Source organism: Parasteatoda tepidariorum, chromosome 8 (assembly GCF_982258835.1).
Source record: "Parasteatoda tepidariorum strain Cologne lab strain chromosome 8, Ptep-v5.0, whole genome shotgun sequence".
Classification (NCBI taxonomy): Eukaryota; Metazoa; Arthropoda; class Arachnida; order Araneae; family Theridiidae; genus Parasteatoda; species Parasteatoda tepidariorum.
Genome location: NC_141762.1, coordinates 22,301,451 through 22,328,615, shown reverse-complemented (window position 1 = coordinate 22,328,615; position 27,165 = coordinate 22,301,451). Strand labels below are relative to the sequence as shown.

Below are 27,165 nucleotides of genomic sequence, written 5' to 3'. Positions count from 1 at the left end.
GCAGAACATTTCCTACAATAGCTCTTTAGCTATCGAAATCATCTCCTTTTCGCCCTTTTCCACCAAAGCACTTTTCGCCATTTCGCCAATGACAGCAACTTCCCGCTCTCACGTGTTCGCGAATATTGCTGCAATTGGAATTTTTCCTAGTTCTCTTTTGCAGCATTTTTCAAGACGATTCAAAGGGACTGTTCGTTTTCGGAATGTATTCTTCCACCAGAGAGTTTGGCGTGAATGGAAATGTGGGTGCTGATAAAATGGAAGTGAAATTTCTGGAATTGTCGCCGAGAGTATAAGGGAAGTCAATGTGAAGAAATTCGACGTGAATGTGAAGTGGGATATAATGATATTTTGTTTTGACTTTTTTTTAAAAAAAAAATGCCTTTAAAGTCACTGAACTCTATGACCAGAATTCGGAAAAAAGTTTATGGATGCAAGGTTTTAGTTTCGTGGAGCAGTAGTTCTTTTAATGTGATTTTGAAACTTAAAAATATGGTGGGAACTTCATGGGAAATCACAACTACCACAAAAGTTCTTAACACTTTGATGTATATGTTACCTTAAGATTATAAAAATTAAATCTAAATATAAAAAATATCAAACAAATAGGTGATTTTAAAGAAAAAACAAGAAAATTCACACATTTAATATTACAAGTTAAACAAGTTTCAACAAGTCCTTTGAACTGTTGACAATTTCAAGTTGTAGTTACCAATTTTTTGTTTTAAGCAGATCATGCTATTTTAAATTTTACTAATATCTATGAGATTTTAGTAGTTTCTGGAACAGTGAGTCTACTAGGAAACCAACTGGAATTAATATGCCTTCTGAAGTGGATCTTCAGGCTTCTCTGAAATTAAAAATAAAATCATTAAATAATGTTATTATTCTTGAAAAGTTTAACATTTTGATTGTTGAACATAAAACACGAGCTAAAACAAGAGAATGCATGCATGCTGAAATTGTAACGGTGAATTCTATTATAGTATATCCACAAGATGTTACCTTATATTCTTATTTGCATTTTTTATTTTAAAATCGCCTGATCTCGACCTTTTATAAACTCTCAGAATGTGCAGACCTCATAAAGCCCTTCTATCTTTTTTCGCAGACGAGGAAGCTAAAGAAGCTGTTATATAAAAGGCCATAAAGTTTAACCTATCAAGGTGTGGCGAAAAGACAACTCGTAAGCCAATAAGAAATTCTGCAGTGAATCAGTGTTTACTGTTACATTTCAAGAAAGAAACGTTTATACCATGACCAATTCGTACGTTATCAGACTAATAAAAAATTTCAAAATTAAGGATTGCTCGTTTGTCACAGACATCTATAACATAAAATGTTCTGTATCGTACAACTTTGCATTTTACTTAAAAGTAGCTCTTAAGACCACACCTGTAATCTATTCTATATACTCAAGAAATACATCAGCTTTTAAAGAATTTTCACTCAAGATAGTGATAATGGTGATATTTTTTCACTATAGTAAACTACGATTAATTTCATTTGCCAGACCATTTTCTGAAGAAAACCAAAAAAATATTTGTTATGAAGAACACCAATAAAATATCTTCCTTTATTATACTTAAGAAGCTGATATAGTTCAGCAAATGAAAGAGATACGGGCAAATACGGGCAGTTGAATCCATCTAGTTTTCATCCAATAAGAAAATCAGATAGTGGAACTATGTTTCCTGCTCAATTTTTTAAAAAAAGGCATTCCCGTTATTGCAGTTATTTCGATCACAGCATGTTTCAGCACCAAAATCTGTTACTTCGTCTCAATAACATGTTTATAACATAATTTTGTATGATAACAGCTCGAACCTGTTACGTCTAAGCCGTTGTCATGAGCCGTGTCTGGTATCCGTTCCAGATATGAATACAAATAACTAATCAGCTGCTAAAGACTTTTCAAGCAATATAGTTTTAAGACTAATTCGTGTAATCACGTATGAATTCAAAGAACATATAAGCTGTCTAAAGTTTTTCAGACAATATAGTTTTAAGACTAATTCGTGTAATCATGTATGAATTCAAAGAACACATCAGCTGCTTAAGACATTTCAAGCAATATAGTTTCAAGACTAATTCGTGTAATCATGTATAAATTCAAAGACCACATCAGCTGCTTAAGACATTTCAAGCACTATAGTTTCAAGACTAATTCGTGTAATCATGTATGAATTCAAAGAACACATCAGCTGCTTAAGACATTTCAAGCAATATAGTTTTAAGACTAATTCGTGTAATCATATACGAATTCAAAGAACACATCAGCTGCTTAAGACATTTCAAGCAATATAGTTTTAAGACTAATTAGTGTAATCATATACGAATTCAAAGAACACATAAGTTGCTTAAGACATTTCAAGCAATATAGTTTTAAGACTTGTAATCATATACGAATTCAAAGAATACATAAGCTGCTTAAGACATTTCAAGCAATATAGTTTTAAGACTAATTCGTGTAATCATGTATGAATTCAAAGAACACATCAGCTGCTTAAGACACTTCAGGTAATATAGTTTTAAGACTAATTCGTGTAATCATGTATGAATTCAAAGAACACATCAGCTGCTCAAGACTTTTCAGACAATATAGTAATCTTCATGTTTCAATTTGATTTTTATCACATTCAAGTCTATTTTGTTTTGAGGAGCTTGAAAATATACGCACCATTCTTTTTATTAAAAAATCTAATTTATCGTTCCGATAACTTACTAAAATTATTTTTCTAGTTCTATATTTCCAAAGATAATATTCTCTTCTCAAAACTGCTAACGATTCTGTGCTCATATTACGCTGCTTATTTTACGACACGCTCTACATAAGTAAATCTGTCAGAGACGAATGTTTCCGATTTTCTAGAACAATAACTGAAGAAATAACGGTGATGATCGAAAGCTTCTGAAAATTCTCATGATAGCCTCGAAAGTGAGAAGACAGTATTGTTCGGTGAGCCAATTTTCTCTTCTTTTTTTTTTGGCGACGTTCCAACTTATCTCCAAAGCTAGTAAAATGCAACAATCACTGAAAATTGTGGTTTTTCTTTCATTTGCTAAATGAAAGTCGTATTTCTGCTTGAAATGATGAGAAAACTTTTTGCAAAGAAATAAAGATTAGGCATTCATAAAAACGAAACAGCTCATCTTTCACTAAATGAAGTATTCATAAGAAAAAATTACAATTTTAATGAGCACAAACTGAAAAAAGAAAGCATTCAACTTTTTCTGCTACAAAAAGTTTTTTTCTGCGAAATAACGACTGAGTAAATGTAATTATTTTCAATAATATGATTTTTAATTATTTTATTGATTCCTAATCTATGTTTAAGACTTTGTTCAACAAAAGTAGAAGTAGTTCATGGATTTTGTCTTTTATTTAAAAAAAATAAAAGAGTCAATAGAAAATATAATTTAAAAAATGTATATTTGATTTGCACAATAAATCAACTAAACATACCGCTTTCAAACTTCAATATTCCTTGATTATTGATGTGAATATTTAATTGAACTGTGTATAGTGTCATATTTTACATAACGTTTCATAAATACTTATATATGAGTAGAATAATTAATGAATGTTCATATGTTCCTATATTCCTTGGTTACTGATGCGACCATTTAATTAAACTGTGTATAGGGTCATATTTTACATAATGTTACATAAATACCTATATATGAGTAAGGTAATGAATGAATGTTCATATGTTCCTATATTCCTTGGTTATTGATGTGACCATTTAATTAAACTGTGTATAGGGTCATATTTTACATAATGTTACATAAATACCTATATATGAGTAAGGTAATGAATGAATGTTCATATGTTTATATATAAATATGAATCCTATTTATGAAAATAATGAATGTTCTTACCTATTAATGTTTTAGTAATTTATTTTTAAAGTGAATTTTTACTGCGCATTTTCAGCATGTACCCTATAAAAATTCTAAAAAAAATGAAGTTTTCATGCCATACGTAAAAATACAAAAGAACATTACATTTATTGTATAATAGCTAATTCTCCCATATTCCTAGTGAAGTTTTCGGAAATTATCGAGGCCCTAACTGACATGAAATTTACTACTATATTTTATTTTTTTTCTCTAAAATTTGCGCTCGTTAAATATAGTTAATATAATGAAAATAATGAATGTTCTTACTTTTATTTCGAGGCGGTAGTTGTGTTCAGGCTTGTGATTTAAAATTTAATTTAAAAAAATAGTTTGATTGAAAAATATAATTTTTCGACAATCTTATCTGTTGGAGTTGTGGTTGTTCAGGGGATAGAGCGTTCGTCTGAGTGCACCCGGATTGAAATTCCAGAGATGGCTGGTCGATACCAATCACTCAGCTCGAACCGACCACAGGACTGACGTAAAATATCTTCAGTGGTAGACAGATCAGGGGTTACCACCATCAGAGAGGTTTTGTGGTTTTCTTCACCATGGAACGCAAATGGGGGTAATTCCATCAAAAAGTCTACTACGAAGGCAAATTTATTCCAATATTTGATTCGGGAGTTCCTTTGTCTTCTGGATTGGGTTCAAAAGTACAAGGCCATGAAGTTGAACATTGGTAGTCGTAAACTAAAAATTGGGTCGGCTGTTTAGCGATGGTTATAAAATAAAATAAAATAATATTTTAGCAAATATGCTTAATTTTCTCTGTAGTTTCTGCGTAATAAATTTAATTGCTTTTAAATAAAAGGCTAGCTAAAAGGCTTAAATAAAGGAAATTTAGAGAAATAAACCTAATGAAATTTTAAATTCTGCTAATAAAATATCTTTTTCCAACGAAAACCGCCATATTTAAAGATTTGGCAAAATAAATTATTGTTCTAGAATTTCAGTCGACCGAACATGCTCTTGAACCTAAAGTTAGATTGTTTTCAAAATGTCGTTTAATATGTTTGTTCTTCTTTCACGGTTTTAATTTGAAGTGTGTTATAAAATATTTCTCTCCAAACAATGAAATTAAAAATATTTTTACATTATATTTGAATAAAGATTCTTGAATTATAAATGACGCTTCAAAATTTCTTTAAAACACATTTATAATCTAATTTACTTGAGGGTTGAAAGAAGGCAAATAATAGTTAGAAATCCTTGAAATTAAATTGAGTTAAAAACTTAAATATTTATCTTATTTTGTATTTATTATTTGTATACAAATATGATGAGATGATAGCGAATTGTTCTATTCTGTTGATTATTTATTTGAATGGAACACATTTACGAAATATAAATTTTTTGAATAAACATTTAAACATTTCATAATTCTTCGCTTATGTAAATATACCTCTCGGGCTAGTTTAATTCGTGCATCACGTCACTCCTTTTTAAAAATATTCTATTAAACTTATATGTAATTTATCTATTCATAAATTCAATAAAATGATCTTAACTCTACTTTTTAAAGTGAATTAAAAACAATCTTTTCAAATATTATGTGAGTTAAGAAGATTTAGGGGGGGGGGGTTAAACATATCACAAATATTGAAAGGAGAGAATTCATCTAGTTTATTGAGTTTTATGCACTTTAAGGAAATTTAAAGCAAAAAAATTAGCTCACCAAGAAGGAGTCGTCAAGATGAAACGAAATTTTACATACGTAATGACTACTTTGATACAAGTAAATGATTAGAAAATCAAAGAAAAACGATAATCTTTAATGTTCTAATCATTTACTTACACCGAAGAGCCATTACATTGTGACCACCCTGCTAATAACATGTAGGACCACCTTCAGCCCTCAAAGCTGCTAGCTACCGCCGTGGCATTGATACCACAAGGTGCTGATAGGTAGTTTGAGGTATCTGGTACCAAGCGCTCACCAACTCCCTCAGATTGCGACGGGGTAGCGTGGCAGCACGAATTTGATTTTCCAAGTAGGACCACAAATGCTCTATTGTATTAAGGTCATGTGAATTTGGGGGCCAAGAAATGACTTGAAAGTCACTGGAATGTTCCTCGAACCAAACCATGACGATTCGACCGTTATGACATGGTGCATTATCCTGTTGGTAAACACCATTCCCCGCAGGAAAAATTGTTGCCATGAATGGGTGAACCTGGTCTACAACTATATTCAAGTAGCTTACAGACGTCAGGGATTGTTCTATGAGGATTATGGGTCCTAATGTGCCCCATGAAAACATCGTTCCTGGGCGAGAAACCATGAAAACCTGGGTGAGCCCATTGTTATAGATGGAGGGTGGTCATAATGTAATTGCTTTTCGGTGTATATCGAAGTAGTCATTACGTATGTAAAATTTCGTTTCATTTTGACGACTCCTTCTTGGTGCGCTAATTTTTTTGTCCATGAGTGTATATATATATATATATATATATATGCGTGTGTGTTAGAAATTTTAAAATAATGATTATGTGAAATCCAAGTTTGATCAAAAACATTGAACTTCAGTTGTCTAAACGCTGAAAAACATTTATCTGAAATAATGCTTTATGGAGCTTTTGTAAAAATACTATTTTTTAAGGAAAGAATAATTAACAAAGCCATGTACCAAGTTAAAACACCGTTTTAGTTAAGAAGTGAAAAGCATTTTTATGTGTCAGAAAAAAACATGCATTAAAACTCGTAAAAATTCAGCTTCCCTCAAAAAATCCTGAAGAAAATCCGAAAGAATACATATATACATAAAAAAACAAAACAGATTTAATATAAATTGGTTTCAAGAAAAGGCCTGGTTTCCAAATAAACAACTTTGACACTTTGAGCCTACTAAGTAAACAACTTTGTCAGATTTTGTTTAAATAAAAGATTAATATAATGCATATGTTTTTTTTTTATATATCTTTTTCAATGGATTTTAAATTAAATAAAAAAAATTTAGATTTTATTAACTTTCCTTAAAAACACAAAAACTGAAATATATCGATAAAAAAACTATTAGGTAAATATGATACTCTGCATGTTTTTAATGAAAACCAATCAATAACATACTTAAGTTGGAAGGGGATTAATTTAGCGTTACCTTAAAATAAATTAATACTTAAATAAAACAAAATTGGACTATTTTAATAAGTCAGCATTAGCTCCAAAAAGATCAGCTAAGCAAAAAAAAATTAATGGAAATAAATAACCAAATTTTATTGTGATGGACATATACAATTTTAGTTTTATCATTTCATTCTCCTAGAAATTTTTCAAACGCTAAATTCATTTACGGATATTTTTATCAAAATAATAAAATAAAGGAAAATGAAAAAAACTAAGTACCACTTATGTTATTTCCTGTTAAAAATTGACACTCAATAGATCTACATATTTCCTACACATAAATGATCGAAGCCATTTTCTTTTTATTTAAATTGTATAAGTCGACAATGGGTTAGGGTGTTTGAAAACATTTTTATATCACTAAAGAGATATTTGACAGATATCTACCATTCATCAACCAATTTACAGAGACTTAATAAAGTGAAATGAATGAATACTGCCAAGGTCAATATGCATATTCCAAAAAAGGAAACACGAAACAGCTTCTTAAACGTAAATGCAGTTCTAACCAGTTTTCGCAGTAATGCGAGTTTTTACTAGTGGCATTGTTTCTGGACGAAGTAAAATCTTAAAAGTTTTGGCAGCCATTTTTTATTTTCAAGTTATGAAAAGTTATACATTGACATTATTAAATTGGCTTAAAGATTTTTTCTTAGTAATCATATTTTTTTTTCTTAGAGTCAGCGGTTTTTAGTATTCTCTGTTCAAATGTCTTATATCCTTAAAACTTATATATAAAATATTTATGTAGGGCCAATGGCATTTATGAAGAACTTTCTCATTGTTATATCTTAAAACATATTTAATAATATTTGATAAATCTATTGTACATAAAATATATTTTTGATGTAAGACTCTATACGTTACTGAAATTCAGGATGTTCAGTAATCACCACCCTTATTGTATATTTTACTGACCTTATTAACAATGATGTAAAAGAAGTATACAAATTACGAATCGCAAATTATTATTTAAACGAAGAAAAATAATATAACTTCATAAATTTTTAAAGAAGCACTACTGAGGAAGGAGAATCATTAATTAATTTTATAACCGTCGTTGAACAGCCGACCTAATTTTTGAGTTTACAACTACTAATGTTCAACTCCGTAGCCTTGTACTTTTGAACCTAATCCAGAAGACAAAGTAACTTCTGGATTAATTATAGGAGGAAATTTACCTTTGTGAAGGACTTTTTGATTCAACTGACCCGCATTTGCGTTACTTTGAGAGGAAAACCACGAAAACCTTCCACGGTTTCGCTGACGGCAAGGGGGCTCAAGATTCATCTACCACTGAGAATATTTTTACGTCACCACTGTTGTGAGTGTGAGCTGAATCAGGAATTCGAATCGAACATCCGTCGCTGGAATTCGAACCCAGTGCACCTCATTGGGAGACGAGTGCTATATGCCCTGAGCCACCACTGCTCAAGGTGCATGATTAAAAATATTCACAACTGGAATGATTGCCAGAGGAAACAATAATGAGTTGAAAGGGGACTTTTAAATTGATTACTTTAAAGTTTCACAAGGCAATCTAACTGCATTTAGTCCCTGAGGGTGATTACATTGAAAAACTTTTTACAGGTGTGCTTGCTGTCTGAAACGTCAGATAGTCTGAAGAAGTTAATAAGAAATACTTTCAAGTTTCATAAAATAAACTACTTTTAGTCCAAAAAATAATAAAGTAACCAAACTGCCATCAATCCCAGATAAAGGTAACTCTGAGAAACTTCATAGCAAGTATGATTGCCAGAGGAAATGAAGGATAGTTTCAAGATGACTATTAGAAACATCTCCAAGTTTCATAAAGCAATCAAGAAGCTATCGGTCCCAGAAAAAGGTAAATCTGAGAAACTTCATAGCAAGTATGATTGCCAGAGGAAATGAAGGATAGTTTCAAGATGAATATTAGAAACATCTCCAAGTTTCATAAAGCAATCAAGAAGCTATCGGTACCAGAAAAAGGTAACTCTGAGAAACTTCATAGCAAGTATGATTGCCAGAGGAAATGAAGGATAGTTTCAAGATGACTATTAGAAACATCTCCAAGTTTCATAAAGCGATCATGAAGCTATCGGTCCCAGAAAAAGGTAACTCTGAGAAACTTCATAGCAAGTATGATTGCCGGAGGAAATGAAGGATAGTTTCAAGATGAATATTAGAAACATCTCTAAGCTTCATAAAGCAATCAAACTGATATCATTCCCACAAAAAGGTAACTCTGAGAGACTTCTCACCATACCGAAACCAGCGTTTCCAGCTGTTGGACGTGAGGGACCATTGACTGTGCTTTGACTTTGCGATTGAATTTCTCATCCGATATCATGACAATAACGAATGGCCTCTTTGCATATTATGGTCCCACACTGGACTGATGGTCAACTATGGTTAACCGTAATTAACAATATTTGACTATATCTAAGTATTCAAATATACGTAACTATATCTGAAATCTCATCTCCATCGGTTGATAGAACAGACCGTTACGTACGCCATATTTACTATATTATACAAATATTACTGTATTATACATATATTACTGTATTATACATACATTATTATATTATACATATTTACATATATTACGAGTGAATAAGTACACCATATGTCTTTCTATCACCTTCCTTTTATATCGAAGTTTTTCATCTTCGAAAATTCAGTATGAATTTTCATATATTTTTTTTTCTTTTTTTTGTAAATGTGGACATTTTTTCTATTATATAATACGAAAAAAATGTCTACAAAGTAGGCTAGATTAACAGTATATTTTTTTCTATTGCATTAATCATATTTTTTTCAATTGCAACTTTCGCGCAATTTGAATTCTTTTTTTCTTCTTTTTTTTGTTGCTCCCAACTGGAAATATAAACAAAACACAAAAAAAAGGAATGCACCAAAGACTAATATGGGAATATTTTAACTCAAAACTGGTTTTTATTTATAATTAGTTCAGATTTTTTTATATTTCCTCATAACTAACATTACCAATGCGTTGACAAATATTACTATATAGTGACAGTTATGGATATTTTTGCGCAAACATGGAACAATTTCTAAAATTGTAGAGTTCTGCGATTTTCTCTCCATTTTTATTTTCAAAACTCAACTTCAAAAGCATAATATTTGTTGCATAAAATTGCTATGTCAAACAGCTCTAGTTCGCTGGAAGAAATATACGCTCCTATGTTATTATAAACAAGAAAATATCGTATTCCGAACCATGATGGATGCGTGAGCTTTTTGTAAGAGTGGCAGCCTTTTTCAAGGAGGCCTAAAAAGTCCCAAATGTCACGCAGAGTTTTCTAGTGTTATTCCTATCTTCCAAATGTCACTTGTTACAGTTTGCTGCATAAAGTTTTGTCAAGAAAATATTTCAAACTTGAAAAAACGTTGTTTTCGTTTAAATACTCGCATACGTCATACTTGTAAAATAATTGGCTATTAAAGTTTTCATTCTCTATTCGATCCCAATAAAAATGTATTTCTATTTCCACTAGCATCAAGTATTTCTAGTAAAGAAAATATTCTATGTGCCATTTTCGAATGAATTGTAATGTTTGCACTGTTAGTTTTGAAATAAAATTTAGCAACAATTATCTCTATTTTGATTTTGTTTCGTTGCCGTACAGTGCCGGAAAAAAACTGACCACCTTAAATAACTTTTTATACAATGATTAATTCTTCACATTTTAAGACTAAAATCTTAATATTTCGTGAGGATGACTTCAAATACGCTCATTATTTAGTGCAGACGATATTTTAAGTTACGCAATCAGACACAAAAAACATACTCCAAACTTTAGATCAAATTTTAAAAATACGATTTTTTTCTTTTTTTTCTTCTCAGAAACTGTTAGACCGTTTTTTTTTCCTCTTTTTTTTTCAAATTCTGTTTTTTGCCATGTAAAATTACATTCTTTACAACGATGTAAGAAATTGATACTCCCTGATGTAATCTATTGTTCTAAAATTTGTTTCTTTTAACTTTTTCAACAATTGATATTTTTGCATCGAGTTGCCTTTATTTTTGTTTCCAGATAGGTTTTTGAAAGCTTTTAGAATTTCCACTAGATGGCAGCACATGAAATCTTTTAGTTCATTTTTTTTTATCGATTTTTTTTTATCAATAACTTGCTTTTTTGCTAAACAATGTGAAAAATATGACTTATGTATTTAAAAAAAAAATCGATCAACCAGAGTCGTTTGCTCAAATAGTCTCTTTAAAAAAGAAAGCTTTTGTATGACGATTCCGTGGATGAGAGTTCTCATGACTTAGATGATTCTCCCAGGATTCAGTCTAATCCGGGAATACATTTGTAATTTCTCTTTTTTTTCTCAGGAGAGTCATAAAACTTTTTCCTCGTGGATGTTTTTCAATTCTGTATTAGTCTCGTGAGATTCCGCCTACAGATTAGATTCAAAGCCAGGCGATGATGACTCTATAAAATGTGACGAAAAAACTGCCTGCAGAATGTCAAGATGAAAGAAATAATTTCTGTTTATACTTCTTCATAAATATTTTTATAGCTATGCATTCTTAATTAAACTTTTTTAGTACTGCTGCAGTTCTTAAACAAAGTTCTTGGAAATACCTAAAAGCACACACACACACACACATATACGAGAAAAAAATCTCTAAAAAAACCTGAATTCTTAAAAGGTGTAATTTTATGACGTGAAGGTAACATACCTTTTGAACTTTAAAATGGTATATTTATGATCTGGTATCTAATGGACCTTAATTACTAATCGATGGTCGTAATTAGATGCAGGTGGAAATGTTTTTAGAAAGTTGCGTTTCTTTTTAAACATATTTGAATTCCAAATTACTCATTAATGTTATAAGAAGTCAAAAGTTCATGAATATTCACGTTACAATTTATATGCACATTAAGAGCGTTATGCAAAAAATTTTAATATTTACTAATTCAACAAAATTATGCTTCATATATGGTTTAGAAAAATATCTATGTAATATCTATGTCTACGTATCTATATCTATTTTGAGAAAATGTATAATAGGGTTAAATTCATAGAAAGTTCACCCATTTAAGTATATAACTCAAGGTGAACTTGAACATTGCAAGATATAGATGTAGATAAATACAAAATATTTTATGATATCCACAGATCATAAAATTTCATACAAAAGCATGAATTATTTTGAAAAATAATTATTTACGTAGAAAATACTTTCACATGGAGCTTGATGAACGTGGACATCTTACGGGTTTGAACCGGAAACCTCTTCGAAAAAAAGTTTATAACTTTCATCTTGTTTGGAATACTAGTTTCTAGACAAAACATGTTTATGAAATTTTAAAAAAAATTAAAATATAATTAAACATAAAAAACGATGAAAAAATTTTAAAAGCCGGTCGAGCAGTGGCGCGGCTGACTGCAAACCCAATGGTTGCTTGTTCAAATCCAGCTCGGGGCATAAATGTTTCTCTCTGTGTGTTGCTCTGTGTTGTGTGATGCATAAGGAGCCCTATGAATGAGGTAGTGTGGCATGGAAAATGCTGCTCGCCTCCATGACTTAGGTTCACGGATTCGGTTAGGATTCTTCTTTCGTTTGACTAGAGAGCACCGCAAAGGTGACAGTACGTCTTTGTTCAAACCCCAGAATAGGTGGCAGCACAACTTATTCATGAGATCGCTTCCTCAATATAGACTTAGATCTTAAGAGAATGAAAGATAACGTTACCAGGGTGCCCACCTGGTAAGGTTAAATGAGCATCACTTCGGGCATTTTGATACCCGCCATTAAAAAAAATTGAAATGGAAAGCTTATTTTATTTTTTTACATTTTCGTGACTTAAAGGCTGATTCGGGAAATTAATTATCTGAAAATATATGCGTAGGCAAAAAAAGTATAACCCTGCATTTTTAGTTTTTTAAAGAAAAGGATAAAAAAATATTTTAAAGTTAATATTGTTTAGAATGTTTGTTTATTCGAGATGTAAATAAATTTATCATTAAGCAAGGCGAAAAGCAAATATCTATGAATCAAACTTGAATGATGTTTGGATAATGAGCTTGTGACAATATCATCCAACAATCACCCAGCAACCAACGATTCTTGAGTGGATATTATTAAACTGTTTACAATAGCTCCAATACTTTTTCTGTAAGACCTATTGTAGTTGAAATATGTATGTATAGCCGTTTGGTGCATTTTCAAAACTTTAATGCGGACAAAAACATTGTTTTTAACTTCTTTTGAATAGAAATAAATGTTTTTTTTGTGCTTTGGCCTATTTTAGTTTAATGGTTTCGTTAAGATTACTCTCATAAAAGTTTGAAAAAGGCGTTTACTAGTTACATGAATGCATTGATGATTGATCCTGTTTTATATGGGCTGCTGCTTTTTAATTCGTTATTTTTTCAAAGAAAACTAATGGTGAACGCTTTTTTTTAAATTTATTTTTGCTCTGATCTTACCATTTGAGCTGCAGCTAAAAAAAATAATGAAAATAAAATTAAAAGTTTTATAATTTTTTTCTCATATTTTATATAATTATATTCATTTCATTCTCTTATTATTTTAAGAATAAAAGAAGTTACTGGTATAATTATTTTTTATGAATTATTTTCGAAAACTGGAATGACTGTTAAATCATTATCACATGAACGGAAAAATGATCAAATGTATGCTTTAAATACTATATATTTTGCTTTTATTGTTCAGAATTATGTTTTTTTCCTCTTTTTTTTTACCAGAATTGACATTACCATACAGTACGGTAATTTTTTTCTGTGTACATAGCCTTTTTTATAGTTATGTATTCGCGTAGTTCAGGTTTTCTAGCCTATTTTTTAAAACATTATTGATTTCACAAGTTCCAACGATAAAATTCTAACTTGACTTCAAAACTAAAGAAATAAAAAAAAAAGATGAAAGATATCAACAGCAATAAAAAGCTATTAACTAACTTTTCTCCTGAGTTGTGCTGTTTGTTGTCGAAGTTATTGTTTTGATACGTTTGTTAGATCAAGCTTTATGTCCTATCTCTGGTAAAGAGAGAAAAGAGATAGTACATGTTTTGGGTGAATGAAAAAAAAAAAAAAAAAGCAACACGAAACAATGAGAAAAGGGAATTGACGCAAACGAGTGTAAAGCAGAGACCCTCCAAAACAACAATCGAATCGCAAGTATCCTCTGACCCCTTTTCACCCGAAAGAACACTCAAGAATAAGTTGTTACCAATGTCCTGATTGGCAAGAGAGGGGCTGCCTTTATCGGAGCTAAAAGTCCATGGACTGATGCCAACTATTGGGACGATTAGTTTCCTAGATTCGCTTTTAATGTCACCCACAAGGTGACCGGGTTCAATCTCGTGTCTCTTTTCCTTTTTTTCTTAAGAGAGAAAGAAGAATGGTTTTTTTTCTTCTTTTTTTTGGAAATATCATCAATGGCTGATGATATTTTACACGACAAGCTAGTTACTCGTCAAGTTCAAAAAGAAGTCGGTTTTTAAACAGTTCTGAGACGTTATACGTCTAAAATCGATGAAGAAGAACGTGCGTTATTAAAATTAGATTTTATAGCCTTGTTTATCAATTAGTTCTTTAATAAAAACATCGAAAAACTCTTTGTAAATTAAGGTTGAAGGCTTCGAGACATAAATGTCGTGAGAAAAAAAATGTCTTCAAAACCAGATGGCGTTTTTTTTATGTATACCAAAAAACGCTGTCCGTATTTGATGATATTTTGCTTGACAAGTTAATTACTTTGCTTTAAAAAAATTTTGAAATTTAATGCTAAAAATGTTGGCAGCGTAGTAAGACACCAAACATAACTATTGGTTCTTGGTGCTTCCTAACAAGAACCAAGATAGTTCCTAGTGTAGCGAAACACCAACAATGTTTCTTTTTTACACCGTTTGGAGTAAACTACCATTTTTTTTCTATTTAGTAACACTAGCATTTATAATAACAGTAAGAGTCAGCAACGCTGTCTGAATATAGTAAAATTTACCGTGTTTCTGGCTCTAGATTAGCACCAAAGACCTCAGGAATTTTCACCGATCACTTAATAAATGATTTTGGTAAAATTAACAATGAAATATAGTTTAATAATATGTGATAAAATTAGGTAAATGAAGTAAAATTTAATAATGTTATCATGGTACCTTAGAGCATGACTATTTATTAGGTTATATCTACTTTTAGTTTTACATATTTTATTACATATTTGATAATAAGAACTTTAATTTGAAAAACAGAATTTCCACTAAACCGTCACCACACGAAGGAAAAAAATCTTACATTTGTGGTTTTAATGCCGTATGTTTTAATTTTTATTACCAGAAATATGTTGCTGTTTTTTACCAAAAATGTCATTACTATATAGTGTGACAATTTTACCATGAATCTTTTTGCCTTGCAACAAAAGTTGGTTATAAGAAGCGGTATTGCATTCTGATTGTTTTGCAAATTAGACTACATATTTTCTAATATGTTCTCCTTTGAAGTATATATTAAATGTGGCAAACTATTTCTTAAAGGTGTCATTGAATCTTTTGTTTTCTTTCTTTTCTAGGACGATTACGATGATATCGATACATCGGAACCATTAGAACCTGCCGGACAAATACAATTTAGTCTTGAATATGATTTCTATGCTTCTACGTTGATTTTGAGAATTATTCAAGGTAGAGAATTACCCGCCAAAGATATAATAGGTAATTTTCTCTCATTCTTTTAACTTTATCTATTCCAAAAAAAGACTTCTGTTAATTATTCAAAGTTTTGATTTGCAGACTCAAAACTGTTATAGTGAGACTATTTTGTGTTTCAAAAAGTTATAAATAGACTATTTGGTATTTCAAAAAAGCTATAAAAAGACTATGTGGTATTTCAAAAAGTTATTATCCCACATAGCAGTGTAAGATTAATTTTACGTCAGCAACACATTCAACACAATGCTTAACAAGGCTTATAAATAATTGGTAAATAGACCCTGTAAGCTTGAAACAATGTTAAATTTAACTATGCTAGTTTACGTGCCATAAGATTTGCATTAAGCTTGCATAAACAACCCATTTTATATAAGGTTGAATCTCCCTTCACAAAATAAAGCTAGAAAAACCTTACGGATTCTAGGATCAATTCTCATTCGTAAATCAAGAGAAGAAAGTGTTCTCAAACCGAGGATAAATTCACCTTCTCTCGGTTTATTTTAGATTTTATGATCAGCACTAAAACGAAGTTTATTTGCGCAGTTATACTTTCTTTAATACTTTAAAAGATATAGTTAGTCTGATCATTAAGTTTTCAACACAAACAAAATGTTGTATTTGAGAGCCTGGACAAGGTAGAATGAAAAAAGTTTACAGTACTTGTAAAAAAAGACTAAGGTTTGTGCATGCCTTTGTTCAATATTTAAAGAAACAAATTCTGCGTACTAAACCCTATTGCAAGTTAAGTCAAGTCAATTGCGGTATAGGAAATTAAACATCCACGACTGCATATAATTCCGTTTTATTTTGTTATCAAATCATACAAATATGCTTTCAAAACAATGTAAAAGCTTTTGAAAGTTAAACAAGTCAGGTAGAAATTTTATTAGTGCTATACTTTTACGATATATATATCATAGAATTATTAAAAAAAAAGGTTATAGTTTCGCACCCATACCGGAATCTTATACTTGGCGATATATTTCTGTAAGTAAGGAGAACGTTCGTTCTTGGAAAAGAAACAACTATATGATGTTGGAAGAGCGTTGAATTTGATTGGAGGGCGTGTCTTATGCTGACATGCTCCTTACAAAACAAATACCAGATAAAGAATTTTTACTTTTGCTTGGCTGTAGAGGAATATCGTCTACGGGAAACAATATTTATTATTCTTCCATCAGTTTCTTTAAATGCAAGTGGAAAGACGTATATTTCTTGTGATTTTTAGATATCATTTTTATTAATTCTTATTGCTTGTCAATTGACGATTGTTGTTAAGAACTATTATTATTATTAATAATAAAAAGCAAGCAAAAAGGAGGTTCAACTTTTTTATCTGTCTGTTCCATTTCCCAAAATAATTGATAAAAAAACTAAATAAATGCTTTCATGAACAAGTTTTTAACGATTTAAAGTTTACCTACAGTGTTTCTAATGCAAATGATATATTTATATGTAACTAAACGATACATTTAAACACAAAGCTCAAAAATAAAATGAAAAGTCCTAATGAAATTTCTAAACAAATATCATTATAAATCCTCTTTCAAAGAAAAAATATACTCCAAATTTTACTTAAAAATCCTTTCTCTGTCTATTAATGTTCTAGAAACACTTTTTACCTATAATCTAAATGAATGTCTTTATGAAGGAGCTTTTAAGATTTAAAGTTGATCTGTGATTTTTCCAAAAAAAAGGAATTGCATATATGTTATTTAACAAATTTTTTTTTATACTATTTGTTTAAATTGAAACATAAAGCTTAAAAAAATTAACACAGTTTTTAAAAAAAGGTCATCATGTATCAGCCTTCAAATAAATAAATATACTCCAAATTCTACAAAAAAAATCTTAACTCTATTTCCTGTTCCAAAAACATTTTTTGAAGAATATCTGAGTGAATGTCTTTATGAAGGAGCTTTTAAGATTTAAAGTTGATCTATGGATTTTAGGAAAAGAAAACGTAATATTTATATGTTACTTAACAATGACTATCCACTTGGAGACATTTTCCCCACAAATATTTTCCCTTTGGGTGAATAGGGTTATTTTTTTCCCTTACGAGTGTATGTTTTTCTAAGGTAATCTGTTTTGACAACAGTCTTTTCTTCAGGGAGGGAGGGAAAAAATATCCCTCTTTGACGAATAGAGATGAGATTTTATTTCGGGATCGCCACACATACTAAAGCTTCGTAGAAAAGAAGCTCACTCTATGTGTGTGTGTGGAACTTTGACATTTTTCATTCATTAAATGTCAAACTAAAGTTGACGTTGAGGGACGATTCCTCTAAAAGAAGCTTTTATGAGAGTTGAGTAAAAAAATGAGTTTTATGAAGAAGAAGATTGCTTTTGGGATTTTATGCTGCTATAACAATTGAGGTGATTTCCTCGGTTATGCTTTTTAAGAGTTATAACTCAATAAATAAGAGCATCTTTAAAAAGCTGTTCCATTTAAAGACTTCTAAAAGAAAGTTAACATACTGTAAAAATAAAATTTAAATTGTAAAGTAGTCTATATATTGGGAGTGCCGAAGTATATATGACCACTAAAAGTATATATGATTACTTACGACATGACTCATGTATACTTTACTTATATGTATATATGACTCACGTATATACAAATATATATGACTAAAATATATATGACAACCTTTAATGTATATTTTTAATATTAATGTTAAAAAAAATACAGATTGTGATAAGGAAGTAATACTTTTAAGAGAAAAATTTTCTTATGAGAAAGGCGGGATGGAATGTATTAAAACTAGTTTGATTGCTCGATTAAACTAGGTGATGCTTTTAATAATCGTTTTCATGTCCTCTCTATTCAATTTGCAATTAAATAGGTTTTGGTGTCCTCGGTTTCACATTCCTGATTAGTGCCTCGATAGATTTTGCCACCCTCTTTTTTTTTCTTCGCATAAAAATTAAGCTGCGACTGCCAATGTACATGCCAGTCTTACTTCGATATTGCAAATTTTTCAAAAATAAATATTAAGAGTGGTTATCACGAAATATCTTGTGTCTTCGTTGTTACGTCGGCACTCCCTGATCCCAAACATCACTCTTTTAAAGGACTTTTATTGAATAAATCTTATTGGACAAACAAATACACTTGGCATGGTTCTCAATAACCAATAAGAGACAAAAATATCTTCAAAGCTTCATAACATGTGTAAATTTTTGATTATTCGTTTATTGGCGAAAACGTAAATGCCTAGGATTAAAATATATATTTGGTAATTTTTTCATATTCCAGCCAATTAAAAATTATAATTTTTTTAATACTCAAAAAACCAAAAACTATTTCTAAATATGGTGGATAAATTATATTCTTTTATTTTTATTAGAATTCTAGGTAAATTCTAATTTTGTTTTTTCTTTCTCTATATTCACGCTATTGATGCTCTTTTCCCATTATTATTTTTAAAGCGTTTTTCTTTTCAACTCATTTTTATATAAGATCTATCTCAAACAACACCATATCATAAAACCTATTTAAAATAACTGCGTGGAAAATTTGAAATCTGAATCTACAAATTTTAGTTATTTTACTTACACTTTTTTCAATCAAACCTGTAAAACATTTCTTAACTTAATTTTGAATTTCCGTTAAATCATATACACAGAAGTATTACCAAATGTATAATTTAAATTCGGTATATTTTGGTTTTGTTGTTGTTGACTTATTCCTCTTCGTCAGCCGCAGACTAGAGCAAGTCAATGAGCTCGAAAGTCTTCAGGAAATCAAATACAAGTAAGGGACCAGAGTAGAGGTCTTTCTTTTCCAGACCAAGACAGTGTGAAATGTGATCGGGAGAAGCCTGTGCAGAAGTGCACCTCGTGCACGTTACATAGGTCTTTCGCCCAAGCTCAAAAGAGAGACACCTGATGTGTCCATTTATAAGCCTACTTATAGTGGACTTTATGGCTCTAACAACGCCTATGGTAAGTGCCCCTCCAGGAGTCTGTCCATTATACCAAGAGTGGGCCGGAGGGATGTTCCATAGTTGTTGGTTAGTGGTTCTAGTATTTTATCATATTTTGGTTTGATTAAAAAAAATTAAATTTTCTCTCTCCGCAGAATTGTCATTACTTCGTTCTAAATTTTCTTCATGTGGCAATGGCTCAAAACCACCCTGCTGTAGATCGATGGGTACCGAATTGTTTAGGAGCTAAAGACGGTTAATCCATATTAGTTAACATATTGCCCTCACCACGCCGTTAGTTCAGAAATTACGAAATTACCAACCTAATGACCAACAATTTGCTGTAGCAGAAGTATTTTTTATTTTTCTTCTCTCATTGCCGAATGAATATTTAAATTGCACTCACTGATACTAATCTTAATTTGACATTATTCTTTCAATGTTACCTATATTTATTTGGCATTGATTACGTAAATTATCAAATTATTGTAAACAATTAGGGAATTCTACGTTATATAAAATTGAATACAAGACATCTTACACTTCTATATGGAGCCACATTTAGATTAAAATAAAATAAAATTGGTCGTCTCACATTCATTTAAAGTTACATCCGAAAGTAAGATAAATTTAGAGTAAAATTGTTAAAGTCATGCCGAATTACAATGTACTTTATGTCTTGCATTCTTAATAATAGTTTCTTTTTGGCTGTGGTCCAAATTCTTTTTTCGTTGTTTACTTTTGGATAAAATACTCTTTCTAGAATTATTATATTTCATATCTTTCTCACAATTGGGGACGAAAATTACTACATATGTTTAAAAGAATGCAATTTAAAATACTTCAAACGACATCATCAACATTTTTCGAATCTTTGGAAATTCAATTTTGAAGTAATTTATTTTACGGCAGAGGTATTTTTAACTTGATTCTTTACAAACTCTGTTGTGTTCAGATTGATGCAATAAGTCATTACGTGGAAGTAGTTCCTAAATTTGATAATGTGTCTTTGAAGATTATTACTATCATTATATTTATTTAAGTTTTTCAGAGATGTGAAAATTAACAATGGATACATTTTATTCATATTTTGCGTTTTATTTCTAGCAAAACAAACTATATTAAATCTCAGAAAATGTAGATAATTTAAATTTTTCTTGCTTTCACTCTGTTATTTCTTAAACTAATAAAACTAAATCAAATATATTTGTGTCAAACCCTTAGCTTACAAAGAAAATGCATATGGTTGGTAGAAATTATGTATGGATAAACAAACTTCGCAATTTTTGGTTAGAATTGTTTTATTCGTTTAATTGCGTCAAAATAGCGAGGAAAAAGTGCAACAAAGCGTATATAACTTTATATGTAACTTTTTATAACTTTTAATGTTTTTTTACTAAATTATTGGAACCATGTTTAATTTTTTTTATTATAGGACCACCAGTGTTTCATTCTGTATTTCAAAATTATAAATTTTTAATAATATTTTCACTTAATTTGATATAAAATAATAAAAATAATGAAGAAAAATGTGAGAAATATGCGTAATAAAAATTCTGCCACAGAGTTCGGGAACAGAAATACGATTATGCCAAAATAAAGGAATGGTTATTCAAAAAAAGTAGGTGTTGATGCATGATTTTGTAATTTAAAATATCGTCAAGAGCAATTAATATACGTTATTCTGTCTTTCAAGCAATAAAGAGAAAAAAATTTGCACTTGAAAATTCGACTTTGAAAATGAAAAGGTATTCACGATATTTAGTTTTTGGAAATTATGATTGTATGGAAAATGAAAAATGTTTCGAAAACAAGACTTGCATTATGCTATGTTGGTGTGCAATTGCGTCAAATAATTGCAGGCTCAATCATAACTATATTTTTGCGATTAGAGAAACTTTTATTAGAGACATTTCCCTGTGATGTTGCTGATTATGTTTAATTGCTTCTCTTTGATTAATGTGTGGATATTTGTTTTTTTTTTCTAGGAACAAGTGATCCATATGTTAAAGTAACACTACTTCCAGATAAAAAAAGGAAGTTAGAAACTAAGGTTAAGCATCGAACTTTAAATCCACGTTGGAATGAAACTTTTTACTTTGAAGGTAAGGGACTTTATTGTTATTAATATTTTGAAAATTTGTAGAAATGCCGAAACTTTATTGCTGTAATCATACAGTAAATAAAGTAAAGTGTTTGAATGGTATAAGTACTCGCATTTGTGTGATTTACAGACTGGTTATAATTAAAGTTCAATTTTGAAATAGTCATAAAAGGAAAACTACTGAACCAAAAACTTAGTAAATTTTTAAAAGAGGAATTTATTTTCCGCCCTAAATAAGTAAAAGTTCAAAAACTGCCCACCAGGGGAAAAGGCACTGAATGCAATAGTGTTGAATGACATGCGACATGAAGACATCGGTTTAAAATGCATTAAGTCGTTTCTGAAACGTATTACGAAGCACGTTCAATGTGGCGTGCAATGGAACTAGGTAGATAACATTAAGAGGTTTGTTTGGACCAAATCATTGAAATTATGGTTGTTGCTATTGCCATTTAGGTAAAAAAGGGCTCACCTGTCCACAAAAATTCCATGTCCCATGTTGGTCTACTTCCAGCCAAGCAAGAAATACCTAAGTAAAACATTGCAGGATTGTTAAGTTGAAATTTTAAATATGTTCGATTTTGTACAGCACTTTTACGGAAAATTTACGAATACCATGCTCAATGATATGTCCATTCAACGTGCGATAGGGCGTTTGGTGCACGTATCGTGTGCGTTGCCTATTGTTGCTTCATCCACTGCTAATGCAACATCCTTCTCGGTTTCCACAAAAGTATGTTCCTTTTCTCTCAGATGACACAGTAAGTTAAGTTATATTGTAACCCTTATTTCGTTTAACAATATTTCATACTGCTCTATCTCCCCCTGGTGGTGAGTTTTTGAACTTGTTTTGGTAGAAAACAAAGTTCTGCGACCTCCTTTTAACTATTACCAAGTTCGCTAACATTTGGTCCAGTAATACTTATGACCATTTAAAACTGGAACTTTAATTATAGCTACCCTATATTTAAATCCTATTGTATGCATAATATGAGTAGTTCTGTGTGTTTATTCAAAGTGTTAATCGAAACTATTTCTTAAAGTCATTTTTGTTAATAATATATCATTTTTGTAAAAACAATTTGAAGAACTTGAGGGTGGGAGGGAGGAAAAAAAATCGAAGCAAAGTTACTACTCACATTTTATTCAAGACCAATTTCTGAGAAAGAAGAGCATTCTATTTTCGTTAGTTAAACAAAACTTCAAACTCCAAAAGAATGCATCATTATTTCATATTACAGCGGGCATGAAGCACTGCAAAGATGCTAATGCATCTTTTCCTGTTGTGCAGCACTCTCATGAATATCAAGCAATCCATATGCCGAGTTAGAAGAAAATTTACTGCTGCAAAACAATCGGAACGTTTCGTGTTTCGAATAAATTTAAATTCAAATTTTTCACGCTCTGGCATTATGCAAATGACTCTGGGAAGAAGCTCGAAAATAAAGCTTTCGTTGACGAACTGAGGAATGAGAGCGATGCCGCGGACCTTGACGATATCATAATATTGGCACGTCTGAAATATTCAAATAAACCGAAATGTATCTGCAAATATATATATACTATCACGTACTTCTGCTTTCTAAATTGGTTTTGAATATTAGTTTTAAATGTCAGAATGATAAGTAGGTTATATATGGCTTGAAATGTGTTGTAAAATTTTAAAAACCTAATCATCTTAAGTTTTGAATATTAGTTTTAAATGTCAGAATGGTAAGTAGGTTACATATGGCTTGAAATGTGTTGTAAAATTTTAAAAACTAAATCATTTTAATGCCTAATTATTTTCAAATAATTCTGAAATATTCAAATAAAGCTGAAATGTATCTGCAAATGTATCACGTACTTCTGCTTTCTAAATTGGTTTTGAATATTAGTTTTAAATGTCAGAATGATAGGTAGGTTATACACTATTTACCAATAAGTATTTGGACACGTGTGATTGAAAAGAAAAACAAACTTCATTCATAATCAATAGTTGGTAGAGTCTCTACTCGAGGCAATTACAGCGTGAACCCTACGGGCATACTTTCCACAAGTCCTTGTGTGACGGCTAGAGGTATTTTCTTTCACTCGGCTTGGAGAAGACATGTAAGTTCCTTCACCAATTTTAGACGGGTAGTACACACCTTAATTTGACGATCCAACTCGTCCCGAGGTTCTCGATAGGGTTCAGGTCTGGGCTCTGGGCAGGCCAATCCATTCGATCAACCCCATTGGCACCATACCAAGCCTTGGTGACCCTCGCAACATGACAGCTGGCATTGTAGTCCTGGAAGTTATAGGGGTCCACCCCGTAAAACTGCCACAACGAAGGAAGCACATTGTCATCCAAAATAGTGCAGAAGGCATCTTGCATGGGACTAATGCCAATGTTGTTCCCTACACGATATATCGGCGGAGGGCGTGACGCTTCTCAGGAGCGCAGATATAGTCATTTGCACAGATGTCCAGATACTTATTGGTAGATAGTGTATATAATTGACGTATGTGGTAAAATTTTAAGAACCTAATCATTTTAGCGCCTAATCATTTTCATCTGACGTACTAAATCAGAAGCTAAACATAACACCTAGATAACTTGTTATCTAATAATCGAAATTGGAAGTGCTAAGATGATATATTAATAGCCCGTTCACTAAGAAAAAAAGTATTGTCAAAACTATCAGAAAATGGTGAAATTTAGCGTACTTTTGGCTATAAGAACAACAAAAAGATATATGATTCTTTTCAAAGCGTTAGGATTATCCTTTTACTAAAATTAACTGTAAAATATGAAGTAAAATGAAATAATTTGATGATGATACCTTAGAGGACGGCATAAAAATGATTTATTCGGTAAAAATTACTTTTCAGTTTTGTATTTTTTTGCTAAATGAGTGATAATAAGAATAATTTTGAAAACCAAAATTTCGGGTAAACTTTTTTTATATGAACGAAGAAATTACCGATTGAAAATTTTAAATACAGTATATTTTTGTTTCATTACTAGAATTATGTTTTTACAAGAAAATATCATTATTGTTCAATACATTCGCTGCAAGTCAACTACTGAAATTTAAAAGCTACCTTTCGTATCATAATTTAAATAAAATATATATTTTTTGTAACTGTTTAAAAGGGACGAAATTTTTGTTTAAGGTTTCGTTTAAAGTTACACACAAATTTCAAATTTCTCAAGTATGCTAAGTGTATAGTAATTGTTTATGCAATGTGAGCATTTGTTAAATTTGCTTAAAATATTCGCTAGGAAAGCATCGCGTGACTCAGAATTGCTGCCGGGTCATAAGAAAAATTAATAAACAACTATTTCATAATTAATTCTAAATCCCAGAACTCTGCTGAAGTAAAGTGCGGAAAAGCATGCAATCAACTCATTACTACTGATTATTGATTTTAGTGTTTTGCTTGAATTAAAATTTATAACTTTTTTTTAACTTTTTCTGGGAATTCCGCATAATAAGAACTTTTTTTTTAACACAGTAGTCATTAAAACGTAATTTTAAAACCCCAAGAATATTTTAATATACTTTATTGCAAATATATATATATATATATATAGCAAAATGAATAAATACAAGAAAACACGAAGAAAGTTACGAAAAACAATAAGTTTCATTTATTGCGCATAAGCTGCAAGTAAACAGAATACATTAGATAAGTTCAAAAAGAAGATAAAACAAAGGAAAATTATAGACTTATGCAAAAGGGGGGGGGGAATAATAATTAATGAAAAAAATAACAAACAAGAAGAAAAAAAAAGGATAAAATTTTTTATTTTCCGGTTTTTTTTAAAAATTTCATCCTTTTTTTTTCAAATCAGTTTGTTATTTCTTTCATTAATTATTATTTCCCCCCCCCCTTTTGCATAGGTCTATAATTTTCCTTTGTTTTATCTTCTTTTTGATACATATATATATATATATATATATATATATATATATATATATATATATATATATATATATATATATATATATATATATATATATATATATATATATATATATATATATATATATATATATATATATATATATATATATATATATATATATATATCAGGGTTAGCAAGTTTTAGACAATTGGCGGTTTTATCCGGTTTTAACCATGGTATCCTTCTTTTCAAAATCCTTATTTTGACATAGTTTTTGACCAAGTGTCAAAAACCCAAAATATTTGTGCAAGGATAATTAGCTATAATAAATAAGGAGTACTTATAAATAGATATACATATATAATAACAAGTGATTCTCAATTATGTTCTTGAATTATTTTGACTTTAAACTCTCTTTTTATTGTTACAATTATTTTCAGAAACCCAAATTCCAATGTAAAGAATATTAAATAATTATACATATCTGAAGTTGCACTTTATCCAATCAGTTAATTTGTTAATTATTGAAAATAAAAATCGAAAAACAATCAGCTTAGTAAAAAAAGCACTCAAAAATCATCTTATTTATTTTAAAGCAACTTTTCATTTACTCCCATTTAAGGAAAACATGCAATTACAAAGAAAAAAAAGATAAAGAAAAAACAATTTCGAAACTATCTGTACTCCAAGCTCATTTTTCAGCTTTGTATCAATAAGACCGAAATTCGAAACAATTCTTTTAATTGATGCTGTGCTGCATAAACTTTAGAAGTAGATAAACTGTACTAACAGATAGACTGTACTAAAACAACTATAATATTGATATAACATGTAAATAGGAAATTTATTCCAATTACTGTAATAAATAATAATAATTTAATTAAACCCTTGATCTGATTTATTAAAAATTATTAACTCATTTAAACACGCATTATTCATTTTGTTAATTATAATTAGTTCACTAATAAGGGAATATAAAGTCAAGATTTATTGGAAACATTCATGTACTACATATAAGTTGGAGTGCAGAAAATTCTCAGAACCTAATATTCACTATGAACAAAGTTTCTTTTTGGATCAAAATTTCAGCTTTTCCTTTAGTGCAATAACTTTTTTCGAAAAAAAAATTATCTAAGAAAAAAATTCATAATATTTTACACGATTCTAGAATAAACGAATATATGTGATATAAAATAATACAAATCAAAATATATTGAAATAATAATAATTTGTGAAATTAAATTTAAGGTCAAACTTATGAATTCAAACTGATAAATACCTGAATTGACATATGTTTTTTAAACAAGAAAATGTTTTGAAAAACGACAAATTTTTTAAGAAGAGATTTCGAGGAATTTTTATGCTCTTTTTATTCTTTTTCTTTTATTTTTATTCTTATTCTTTTATTTTTATTATTTTTATTTAGAACAAAAATTTCTCCATGACTCTCTGAATTAACTCCTCGTTCGCACGGTCAGACATATTCTGCTCCCCTGAATATAATTAATACCAAATACTCAGAATCAATAAAA

At 30.1% G+C, this 27,165-nt stretch overlaps 1 protein-coding gene across 3 annotated transcripts in view; it reads left to right on the top strand.

Moving 5' to 3' along the window:
• Syt7 (Synaptotagmin 7) overlaps positions 1 to 27,165 on the top strand; it is a 202,186-nt gene that overhangs the window by 110,459 nt on the left and 64,562 nt on the right. For all 3 annotated transcript variants that reach the window (XM_087149979.1, XM_087149978.1, XM_087149980.1), the window contains 2 exons: positions 15,582 to 15,723; positions 21,641 to 21,757. In XM_087149979.1, the coding sequence (XP_087006105.1) occupies positions 15,582 to 15,723; positions 21,641 to 21,757 (259 nt within the window). The remainder of the gene's footprint in view (positions 1 to 15,581; positions 15,724 to 21,640; positions 21,758 to 27,165) is intronic.